This window comes from Cydia pomonella, chromosome 3, assembly GCF_033807575.1.
Source record: "Cydia pomonella isolate Wapato2018A chromosome 3, ilCydPomo1, whole genome shotgun sequence".
Classification (NCBI taxonomy): domain Eukaryota; kingdom Metazoa; phylum Arthropoda; class Insecta; order Lepidoptera; family Tortricidae; genus Cydia; species Cydia pomonella.
In genome coordinates, this window is record NC_084705.1 from 28,298,570 (window position 1) to 28,311,012 (window position 12,443).

At 48.8% G+C, this 12,443-nt stretch overlaps 1 protein-coding gene and 1 long non-coding RNA gene across 3 annotated transcripts in view; one reads left to right on the forward strand and one right to left on the reverse strand.

Moving 5' to 3' along the window:
- LOC133516482 (NSFL1 cofactor p47) overlaps positions 1-12,311 on the reverse strand; it is a 16,419-nt gene extending 4,108 nt beyond the window's left edge. Inside the window, exons 1-7 of the mRNA XM_061849461.1 lie at positions 12,104-12,311; positions 11,776-11,989; positions 10,917-11,022; positions 8,775-8,860; positions 8,389-8,563; positions 7,527-7,649; positions 7,277-7,412 (exon numbers count right to left, since the gene is read on the reverse strand). Of these exons, the coding sequence (XP_061705445.1) occupies positions 7,277-7,412; positions 7,527-7,649; positions 8,389-8,563; positions 8,775-8,860; positions 10,917-11,022; positions 11,776-11,989; positions 12,104-12,208 (945 nt within the window). The 5' untranslated portion in view covers positions 12,209-12,311. The remainder of the gene's footprint in view (positions 1-7,276; positions 7,413-7,526; positions 7,650-8,388; positions 8,564-8,774; positions 8,861-10,916; positions 11,023-11,775; positions 11,990-12,103) is intronic.
- The window catches only part of LOC133516485 (uncharacterized), a 469,629-nt gene that overhangs the window by 447,795 nt on the left and 9,391 nt on the right, over positions 1-12,443 (forward strand). The window lies entirely within an intron of this gene.

The following is a 12,443-nucleotide window of genomic DNA, read 5'->3' on the forward strand; positions in this document are numbered from 1 at the left end:
GAAAATTTTATTGAAAAATGTACAGTTGGAAAAAAAATGTTGGGAAATGAAATTCGGTTTTTTTTTTTGTAAAATAGCAATATTCCGCAATCCTTCCAATAATTGTAATTTAACGGTTTGTGAACCTAGACTCTACCAAACGTTAGTCGACTAAAAGTTACATCTAGGTACGAATAAATCCCTATGCAAAACGATGTTCGGCGAAACGTTGTTTGCGAATCGATAATCTACAAAAAAATTGGTTGGGGAATCATTAGGTACCCCCTGATAGTCTTGTGACGTAACACTTTCACGGTCTATTGAGATGGATAGGCTGATGATCGTTCATGAACGATGACGATCATGACTCATTAGTCATGATTGTTCATGAGTGAGTTCGTACTCCGACTCGCACTTGGCCGATTTTCGGGTGGCTATGACCACAACCTTTTTTGAGGGCTGGATCCGCGCCTGGTGGTACACCGGACAGTGCAATATAACAGTCAGACTGAGTGCCTTCTATTGCCACAGTTGGAGGCCTGCCTTGAAGGTAAGATTGGCACCAGTTAAGTAAACTACCTGCAATGCCAAAATTGTGCAACTTATTAAGATTTTGTAATTAACCTTATCAAAAACCTTCGAAAAGTCAGTGTAAGCCGCATCTACCTCATGACCGCCATCGACAAGATCTGTAAGGCTATTACTCGATTACCATCATCTAGAAACAAATAAGCGCCATTTCTGAGAGATCTTTGACGATCTTTGTCGTGGTGCCATTGAGATGTAACCTAGGACGATATCCTGGGCCTGTATAGTGTGTATAGGTATGTACCCTAATAGGGTGCCCTATTGATTCGCCGAGTAAAATTACGCCGATTTTTGTTTCGCAGACGCTTTGGCAGACGACTGTTCGGCAGAATTTCATTACGCACAGTAGACAGTTGGCAACTCGGCATAACATTGATAAGCAGATTTACTTTTTGTAGAATAATCGTTTAGTAACCGTCACAATTACCCGAGAAACCCTTGGTCGAAAGTGTCGAAACACGATAGTTAGAGTGATTTTTATGTATTAATTAGAAATTCGAGCATGTTAATATTAGCTGATACTTATTTACAAGAATAATAATTATTTACTAACATTACAGGGGCCATTGTTTTTAGAAGGAGTCTTAGAAACCTGAAATATTTACAAATATTACTACAAATTTCTAAAAATAATACCAGCTTTTAATTTTCAGGCGTAGGAGTTTTTTAGCGTAGTTATCTATCTATACGGTTCCATGGACTGCAATAAATTGCTTGCGATTTCGGATACATTACTTTATACGCCGATAATATGTATGTAGTACCGCAATTGCTAACCTAACTAAACTGTTATTATTTAACTGTTACTTTATTCGAAATTAAATTTGAAAAAAGTTTACTCGAGTAAAATTTGTTTAATCGGCCAGATTACTCTGCCAAATGAAATTCTTAGGTTACTAATGGATTACCAAGTTTATTGCTAAATAAGAAAATAAGGAATAACGAAAAAAAACACCCATTCCAAGACCCAAAATATTACCAAAAGTTTTTGCTTGATTCTCATTTTCCAAAGAATCTATCGCAATAACATAAACGCCAAATAATCATTTACATGAGATTTTTTTTGAAAAACAATGTTTAGACATTTACGTATTTCAAAAATTGTTTGTCACCATTCCTCGAACTATTTAGTTGCTAAAGAGTGTAGCCGTGTTTTGATAGAAAAGCGGCCTTTCCACGAAATGTTTACAGTATTTTTTTATTAAGAGCCCTCATGTTTCAGCTTCCTATCTCTGTTTTTTTTTCTGAGCTATAAATTTATAAAACTTTTTATAAATAGAAAAAACCCGCACTGGCTAATGCGATTTACTTAAACTTTTGATACGGTAATCTCTATGTAGATACTCTAATATTCTTTAAATGATATTTTTTTTTTATTTAAAAAAAAAATAAAAAAAAAATAGACTGAACATGTTTGAGAAACTAAAAATTGTTAAACATTTTAAAACCAAGTGAGACATTTTGGTCTAATGAATGTTGTTTAATTATTATTAGGGAAATGGTAATTTGTTAAATTGAAATCTGTCAAACAAGTATATAGGGAAAATTTTATTGAAAAATGTACAGTTGGAAAAAAAATGTTGGGAAATGAAATTCGGTTTTTTTTTTGTAAAATAGCAATATTCCGCAATCCTTCCAATAATTGTAATTTAACGGTTTGTGAACCTAGACTCTACCAAACGTTAGTCGACTAAAAGTTACATCTAGGTACGAATAAATCCCTATGCAAAACGATGTTCGGCGAAACGTTGTTTGCGAATCGATAATCTACAAAAAAATTGGTTGGGGAATCATTAGGTACCCCCTGATAGTCTTGTGACGTAACACTTTCACGGTCTATTGAGATGGATAGGCTGATGATCGTTCATGAACGATGACGATCATGACTCATTAGTCATGATTGTTCATGAGTGAGTTCGTACTCCGACTCGCACTTGGCCGATTTTCGGGTGGCTATGACCACAACCTTTTTTGAGGGCTGGATCCGCGCCTGGTGGTACACCGGACAGTGCAATATAACAGTCAGACTGAGTGCCTTCTATTGCCACAGTTGGAGGCCTGCCTTGAAGGTAAGATTGGCACCAGTTAAGTAAACTACCTGCAATGCCAAAATTGTGCAACTTATTAAGATTTTGTAATTAACCTTATCAAAAACCTTCGAAAAGTCAGTGTAAGCCGCATCTACCTCATGACCGCCATCGACAAGATCTGTAAGGCTATTACTCGATTACCATCATCTAGAAACAAATAAGCGCCATTTCTGAGAGATCTTTGACGATCTTTGTCGTGGTGCCATTGAGATGTAACCTAGGACGATATCCTGGGCCTGTATAGTGTGTATACCTGTATGGAGGTGGCGGGCTGCGTGTCGTCGAGCTGCACGGCGGCCTGCGCGGCGCGCGTGTTGGCGTCGCGGTCGGCGGCCGCCGCGGCAGGTGTTCCTACTGTATAGTGTGTATACCTGTATGGAGGTGGCGGGCTGCGTGTCGTCGAGCTGCACGGCGGCCTGCGCGGCGCGCGTGTTGGCGTCGCGGTCGGCGGCCGCCGCGGCAGGTGTTCCTACTGTATAGTGTGTATACCTGTATGGAGGTGGCGGGCTGCGTGTCGTCGAGCTGCACGGCGGCCTGCGCGGCGCGCGTGTTGGCGTCGCGGTCGGCGGCCGCCGCGGCAGGTGTTCCTACTGTATAGTGTGTATACCTGTATGGAGGTGGCGGGCTGCGTGTCGTCGAGCTGCACGGCGGCCTGCGCGGCGCGCGTGTTGGCGTCGCGGTCGGCGGCCGCCGCGGCAGGTGTTCCTACTGTATAGTGTGTATACCTGTATGGAGGTGGCGGGCTGCGTGTCGTCGAGCTGCACGGCGGCCTGCGCGGCGCGCGTGTTGGCGTCGCGGTCGGCGGCCGCCGCGGCAGGTGTTCCTACTGTATAGTGTGTATACCTGTATGGAGGTGGCGGGCTGCGTGTCGTCGAGCTGCACGGCGGCCTGCGCGGCGCGCGTGTTGGCGTCGCGGTCGGCGGCCGCCGCGGCAGGTGTTCCTACTGTATAGTGTGTATACCTGTATGGAGGTGGCGGGCTGCGTGTCGTCGAGCTGCACGGCGGCCTGCGCGGCGCGCGTGTTGGCGTCGCGGTCGGCGGCCGCCGCGGCAGGTGTTCCTACTGTATAGTGTGTATACCTGTATGGAGGTGGCGGGCTGCGTGTCGTCGAGCTGCACGGCGGCCTGCGCGGCGCGCGTGTTGGCGTCGCGGTCGGCGGCCGCCGCGGCAGGTGTTCCTACTGTATAGTGTGTATACCTGTATGGAGGTGGCGGGCTGCGTGTCGTCGAGTTGCACGGCGGCCTGCGCGGCGCGCGTGTTGGCGTCGCGGTCGGCGGCCGCCGCGGCAGGTGTTCCTACTGTATAGTGTGTATACCTGTATGGAGGTGGCGGGCTGCGTGTCGTCGAGCTGCACGGCGGCCTGCGCGGCGCGCGTGTTGGCGTCGCGGTCGGCGGCCGCCGCGGCAGGTGTTCCTACTGTATAGTGTGTATACCTGTATGGAGGTGGCGGGCTGCGTGTCGTCGAGCTGCACGGCGGCCTGCGCGGCGCGCGTGTTGGCGTCGCGGTCGGCGGCCGCCGCGGCAGGTGTTCCTACTGTATAGTGTGTATACCTGTATGGAGGTGGCGGGCTGCGTGTCGTCGAGCTGCACGGCGGCCTGCGCGGCGCGCGTGTTGGCGTCGCGGTCGGCGGCCGCCGCGGCAGGTGTTCCTACTGTATAGTGTGTATACCTGTATGGAGGTGGCGGGCTGCGTGTCGTCGAGCTGCACGGCGGCCTGCGCGGCGCGCGTGTTGGCGTCGCGGTCGGCGGCCGCCGCGGCAGGTGTTCCTACTGTATAGTGTGTATACCTGTATGGAGGTGGCGGGCTGCGTGTCGTCGAGCTGCACGGCGGCCTGCGCGGCGCGCGTGTTGGCGTCGCGGTCGGCGGCCGCCGCGGCAGGTGTTCCTACTGTATAGTGTGTATACCTGTATGGAGGTGGCGGGCTGCGTGTCGTCGAGTTGCACGGCGGCCTGCGCGGCGCGCGTGTTGGCGTCGCGGTCGGCGGCCGCCGCGGCAGGTGTTCCTACTGTATAGTGTGTATACCTGTATGGAGGTGGCGGGCTGCGTGTCGTCGAGCTGCACGGCGGCCTGCGCGGCGCGCGTGTTGGCGTCGCGGTCGGCGGCCGCCGCGGCAGGTGTTCCTACTGTATAGTGTGTATACCTGTATGGAGGTGGCGGGCTGCGTGTCGTCGAGCTGCACGGCGGCCTGCGCGGCGCGCGTGTTGGCGTCGCGGTCGGCGGCCGCCGCGGCAGGTGTTCCTACTGTATAGTGTGTATACCTGTATGGAGGTGGCGGGCTGCGTGTCGTCGAGCTGCACGGCGGCCTGCGCGGCGCGCGTGTTGGCGTCGCGGTCGGCGGCCGCCGCGGCAGGTGTTCCTACTGTATAGTGTGTATACCTGTATGGAGGTGGCGGGCTGCGTGTCGTCGAGCTGCACGGCGGCCTGCGCGGCGCGCGTGTTGGCGTCGCGGTCGGCGGCCGCCGTGGCAGGTGTTCCTACTGTATAGTGTGTATACCTGTATGGAGGTGGCGGGCTGCGTGTCGTCGAGCTGCACGGCGGCCTGCGCGGCGCGCGTGTTGGCGTCGCGGTCGGCGGCCGCCGCGGCAGGTGTTCCTACTGTATAGTGTGTATACCTGTATGGAGGTGGCGGGCTGCGTGTCGTCGAGCTGCACGGCGGCCTGCGCGGCGCGCGTGTTGGCGTCGCGGTCGGCGGCCGCCGCGGCAGGTGTTCCTACTGTATAGTGTGTATACCTGTATGGAGGTGGCGGGCTGCGTGTCGTCGAGCTGCACGGCGGCCTGCGCGGCGCGCGTGTTGGCGTCGCGGTCGGCGGCCGCCGCGGCAGGTGTTCCTACTGTATAGTGTGTATACCTGTATGGAGGTGGCGGGCTGCGTGTCGTCGAGCTGCACGGCGGCCTGCGCGGCGCGCGTGTTGGCGTCGCGGTCGGCGGCCGCCGCGGCAGGTGTTCCTACTGTATAGTGTGTATACCTGTATGGAGGTGGCGGGCTGCGTGTCGTCGAGTTGCACGGCGGCCTGCGCGGCGCGCGTGTTGGCGTCGCGGTCGGCGGCCGCCGCGGCAGGTGTTCCTACTGTATAGTGTGTATACCTGTATGGAGGTGGCGGGCTGCGTGTCGTCGAGCTGCACGGCGGCCTGCGCGGCGCGCGTGTTGGCGTCGCGGTCGGCGGCCGCCGCGGCAGGTGTTCCTACTGTATAGTGTGTATACCTGTATGGAGGTGGCGGGCTGCGTGTCGTCGAGCTGCACGGCGGCCTGCGCGGCGCGCGTGTTGGCGTCGCGGTCGGCGGCCGCCGCGGCAGGTGTTCCTACTGTATAGTGTGTATACCTGTATGGAGGTGGCGGGCTGCGTGTCGTCGAGCTGCACGGCGGCCTGCGCGGCGCGCGTGTTGGCGTCGCGGTCGGCGGCCGCCGCGGCAGGTGTTCCTACTGTATAGTGTGTATACCTGTATGGAGGTGGCGGGCTGCGTGTCGTCGAGCTGCACGGCGGCCTGCGCGGCGCGCGTGTTGGCGTCGCGGTCGGCGGCCGCCGCGGCAGGTGTTCCTACTGTATAGTGTGTATACCTGTATGGAGGTGGCGGGCTGCGTGTCGTCGAGCTGCACGGCGGCCTGCGCGGCGCGCGTGTTGGCGTCGCGGTCGGCGGCCGCCGCGGCAGGTGTTCCTACTGTATAGTGTGTATACCTGTATGGAGGTGGCGGGCTGCGTGTCGTCGAGCTGCACGGCGGCCTGCGCGGCGCGCGTGTTGGCGTCGCGGTCGGCGGCCGCCGCGGCAGGTGTTCCTACTGTATAGTGTGTATACCTGTATGGAGGTGGCGGGCTGCGTGTCGTCGAGCTGCACGGCGGCCTGCGCGGCGCGCGTGTTGGCGTCGCGGTCGGCGGCCGCCGCGGCAGGTGTTCCTACTGTATAGTGTGTATACCTGTATGGAGGTGGCGGGCTGCGTGTCGTCGAGCTGCACGGCGGCCTGCGCGGCGCGCGTGTTGGCGTCGCGGTCGGCGGCCGCCGCGGCAGGTGTTCCTACTGTATAGTGTGTATACCTGTATGGAGGTGGCGGGCTGCGTGTCGTCGAGCTGCACGGCGGCCTGCGCGGCGCGCGTGTTGGCGTCGCGGTCGGCGGCCGCCGCGGCAGGTGTTCCTACTGTATAGTGTGTATACCTGTATGGAGGTGGCGGGCTGCGTGTCGTCGAGCTGCACGGCGGCCTGCGCGGCGCGCGTGTTGGCGTCGCGGTCGGCGGCCGCCGCGGCAGGTGTTCCTACTGTATAGTGTGTATACCTGTATGGAGGTGGCGGGCTGCGTGTCGTCGAGCTGCACGGCGGCCTGCGCGGCGCGCGTGTTGGCGTCGCGGTCGGCGGCCGCCGCGGCAGGTGTTCCTACTGTATAGTGTGTATACCTGTATGGAGGTGGCGGGCTGCGTGTCGTCGAGCTGCACGGCGGCCTGCGCGGCGCGCGTGTTGGCGTCGCGGTCGGCGGCCGCCGCGGCAGGTGTTCCTACTGTATAGTGTGTATACCTGTATGGAGGTGGCGGGCTGCGTGTCGTCGAGCTGCACGGCGGCCTGCGCGGCGCGCGTGTTGGCGTCGCGGTCGGCGGCCGCCGCGGCAGGTGTTCCTACTGTATAGTGTGTATACCTGTATGGAGGTGGCGGGCTGCGTGTCGTCGAGCTGCACGGCGGCCTGCGCGGCGCGCGTGTTGGCGTCGCGGTCGGCGGCCGCCGCGGCCGGCGTGCCCACCGCTGCTGGCGCGCCCACCACTGGCGGCGTTGGACTGCAACACCACACGTTTCAATATACTTGCGAGTAAACGCGTAAGTAGGCGTAAGCAACATCAACTATACTAGTGGCTCTGTGAATGACTAGACAGTGTGTTCAGTGTACATACCTGCCGAGCATCTGCCCCTTGCCGGCGAAGGCCTGCGACTTGGCCGCGGGCGCGGGCTCGTGGCGCCGGTCCTCCAGCGACACTCGCACCGCGCCAGCGCCGCCGAGGCTCGCAGGAATTTCCCTAAAACCACATCAATTCGTCATTCAAAATAATTTCCGAAACACATTTTAAAGATTTATCTAGGTCTATTAAGTTAGGATATATTATTTTTATTTATTTTTTTATTTTATTTTTCTTTATTTAGAAACAAACAGTCTCTTATATTGATAAATTTTTACAATATAGGGTAATAGACTTATAGACCTACAGTTTCCTTAAATATAGTATGAAAACCATATAACCTAAATATATATATTTACTAAACTAAACCTGAAATTCTAAGTTGCCAAATTGAAGTTACAAATAATGCTCGTACATCCTAACAAAAATAAAAGCAAAGATGAAGTACATTGCAATAACACTATTAACAAACAATTATTGTAATTAAAGTTAACTATCTAATTTAAGTCCATTAATACATTTCAATGTAAGTTGTTTGAAACTACCGAACTTTTCACTGAAAATATCTACATTTTGAAACTTATCATCATACATCCTGCATGCTCTTCTAATGAAACCGTTTCTCGCATATGCGGTTCAACTACGAGGAATATAAAAGAGGTTCTTCTTTCTACATGCTCGCTCACAACGACGGGGTACTCTAAATGAAACAGATTTTAATAACTCAGGGGCGTCGATGATGTTGTTAATGACTTTATAGAGAATTATAATATCAGTGCGTTCGCGATTATCGTTCGGATCATACAGCGATTAGAACGAAAGCAGTAGCGCTGCCTCTGTCACACCTAACAACACTCACCCGCGGCGTATGCTGTCTAAGAACTCTGCATGTTCGGGGTCGGTGTAGGAGCGCACGGGGCCCTCGTCCACGGTAAAGCCCTCTCTATACAGACGCAGGCGCACGGCGCGGATGTCTTCCCCTTGCGACTGCGCGCCCGGTGCCGACACTGGCTCGTGGTCATCTGATGTCTGTCCTAAAATTACAATCATTTATATACAACAGGAAATATTTATGACTTTTTTTCCAGTTTTATGGGCAATCATTCGATCCTGTAGAAATCATAAGATTAAATTAGCCACTACTTTCATCCATGTTTAGATGCCTAACTAAACCTATCTGAAAGATACATCCTCCATACATTGGAAACATGCAAAATTATCATGCAACAATTATTGGTTGCTTACCAAGTCTGTAGCCAGTACCACTAAAGGCGCCACCGCGGCCTCGGCTAGCCGTTGTTGGCTCGTCTTCAAACACCACGGCCCCGCGCCTGTGGATCAAACAAGTAGAAGATTAGTACTACCCTGTCAACCTATACATATAAAAATGTTCCGTTTAGATACTGACACTATGCATAGCCTACACTACAGCTCTGGTTTCCTGGGATAACGGTGTCGTAATATAGCGGCCGTAATATTACGGACGCAAAAATAATGTTCCTTCAATCACCACCCTCTAGGAAACTGCGACATATTGTATACATTGACAACGTTTTAGCGACCGCCTGCCGCGTTCTAGTGAACGTTCACCGCTGTATTACGACCGCCATATGACGGCACGCACAACGGAGCTAAAGGGGGGTAGTCTACGGCAACTTTTTGCAGCGATTCAGAAGCGCGATAATGGCAATGCAAAATCTCGGGGGCACGACCGTGTCCCCGCCAAGACAAGACAAAGAGCAAAAGACAGTACCTATCTTTTCTCGGCACGTTTCGTCGTATCGTATTTACGTGTGCGAGGGTATATAGATCGCTTAGCTCATAAGTTCTGTCACAAAGGTTTTGACTGATAAAAGCTTGCCATGATTTGAAAGCTTGTTATATGCTGATCAAAACGTAAATTAGTTTAAAATTTGGATCGCATCTTTATTTACTACTTGTTTACTTTAGGATTTTTGTTAAACGCAAATACGCGGCTGGATTGTGGAAAATTATTCTTTACATAAGGGAGTAAAAATCAGTGGCATATTAATAACAATTGTATTGTTTATTTGTATGAACCCACTTTCTTAGAACGTTATTTTAACACCAGCATTTAGTTCTCCGACAAGTCTGTACTTTAGCTATTACCCTTCAAACTTAGGGTACTTTTCAGTGACACTAATTTCTGACTACAACCCAAAGAGTAGGTTTGGTAAAACACGTACAGTTGCAATTTTGGCAATTCAATATACATGAATTATATATGTTAAGAAAGATAAAAGATCCAGCTTTTGTATTATGTAAGATTCCACCATGTAAAAAAAATTTGGGATAAAATCACCTCGAACAGAACTGTTATTATATTGTAAATAATACAACATTAAAAAACCCATATATCTTATACCTTTAAACGAGCAATTCTTGTATATATATATTTCTGTGATCTCGGAAACGGCTCTAACGATTTCGGCGAAATTTGGTATAGGGGGGTTTTTGGGGGTATACAATCTATCTAGATTAGTCTTATGTTTGGGAAAACGCGTGTTTTCATGCGTTTTTCTTTCGACGCAGAATATGGTCGCTAATTTCGTGTTGCCGGTCACTGTCCGTCTGGTCCAGTGGGTTAAGACGCGGACTGCTAAACGAGTGTTATGGGTTCGAATCTCGCCTGGTGACTAACTTTTGTTTTTTTTTATATGTTCAAGTTTATATATAATTTTTTAATTTTTATTGTTTTAGACAAGTTTAATTTAGTAAAAAAATGTAGTTAAAATTATCACCTATACACCACCATATTACAATAAATAGTTATAACCGAACAACGCTCGGTCGCCCAGGTACTATGAATAATAAGGGATCTGTGCCTGTAGCTTTTTTATCAGTCAAAACCTTTGTGACAGAACTTATGACCTGACTAAGTATATAACATATGACCAGAGAGAATTGCTGCAAAAAAAGTCACTAAATCATTGAAAATGGGACCATGACATTTGAAACATTTATTCATCTCCTCCCTATGTATCCTTTCTGGATAGTTTTTGAAACTTAATCCCTAAGGGGCCAAAAAATGGTTTCAAGGTTTTAACAACTTCTTAATTTACAGAATAATCTTAATTTGCGTAGGTAGTGTTAGATTTTTGGACTAAGCTTGTTGCGGATTTTATCTTATACATTTTCAATGAAGCCTGTGGTAGATTATAACTTATGTAGATTGGACGAAGTTTGTTGTGGATTCCGTTTAGTACCTATGCTTTTGACAAAGCCTGCACTGTGGATTTAGATGATGGTTGTGTTTTAGTACTTATATTTTCGGTTAATAAATATTTACAGAAGGCTAACCTCCTTTTCATAAACACTTAACTTCAGCTAGTTAAAAATGCTCTAAGTATAAAATGAAATACTCACTCTCTGACACTTTTGAACATCTCAGTGACTATATCTTTTCTGTTCTTGCCTGGTCCAATGATCTGCTGGCCAGATCTTTCGGACCCGCCCGCATAGAATGCTTGCCCTGAAACAATTTGAATAATGTATTCTTAATTATATCTTAAATGCTGAATGATCAAATTATATTCCTTATTTATTTTAATTTTAATTCCTGCCGAGACAATACTACAATTTTCTTATCTGGAAAAAATACCTCTTAAGCAATAAGACCGCCTGTTGTTATCCAATGGTTTTTTTTGTCTGTAATTTTTTTTTGGAAACTATTTAAAGTGTGTAATAAAGAGTATTGTATTGTATCCTGACAATGTTCTGGAGAAATGCACATCTCTTAACACACCTGTATTGCTTTCTCCTTTTAATCTTGCAATTTCTGCCTTGAGCGCTTGATTCTCATTTGTCAATATGCAAATATTCTCTTTTAATTGTTTTATCTCATCCTCAGGAGATAAACTCTCACAGACAACATCTGGACGTTCTGAGTAACTTTTGCTTGTTGATGGATTATCCATACTTTTACTTGTAGATGGCATGTTTATGTTATCAGTATTCTTTTTGGAACATGAAGCAATGTCACAATATAAATGATAGTCTTTTTCTGTTTCCCAAACCGCTTTCACTGATGTCAAAACATTTTGTTTAACATTAGTGTTTTGCTCTCTATATATAAATATTTTTACGCAATCTATGATATTTTTATACAAAATAGTAGTAAATTATGTACTAATATCATTAATATTCTCTGTAATATCTTGTTCTTCGGCGGTATTTTTCAATGCTTGTTCAAAAACCATTCGGAAATAGGTAATAGACAACCCACCTTCATCGTCATCACTGGAGCTCTCCTGCTGGAGCGACCCTAATGTCGCGAAGTTTCCAGTGGGCTTCTTTTTCTCCTTCTTCTGTCGCAACGGAGACGCCGGCGGGGACTCCATGTCGCTGTCCGACAGCGTCGGCAACGACACTGGAGTAGCCGTAGGTATAGGCGCCTCGTCTACACTTCCTCCGTGCTCGTAGAAACTAGATAACGCTACCTGAAATACCAGAATAAACACAATAATACTTAAACAAGTGAAAACAGGTATCATACACTAAAATTTAACAGTACAAACTCATAAAAATCACAAACAAAAATTTAAGCAACTCACGTCAAGCTGCCAATTCGACGATTCCAAAAAGAAACGACTGCGAGTTTCATCGGCGCCGGTCACGTCACAAAACTGTCGTAATGTGTCCTCCTTATTAGCCGACATGCTAACGAATAGTGTAATTTATTGTCTTAATAAAACTAAACACATAAAAATACCGACTCGTTGCAATGGATGACGGTTCAGAATTTTTGACATTTCATTTCATTTAGAGATTAGAGGCAAAGGAAGTATTAAAGCATACATACCAATTTAAAACCAAAAAACTAAAAGTCATAATGCTGTCTGTTCTTAAGTGTAATAATTACAACTCACAGTTTTGATGTTATATTATGATTTA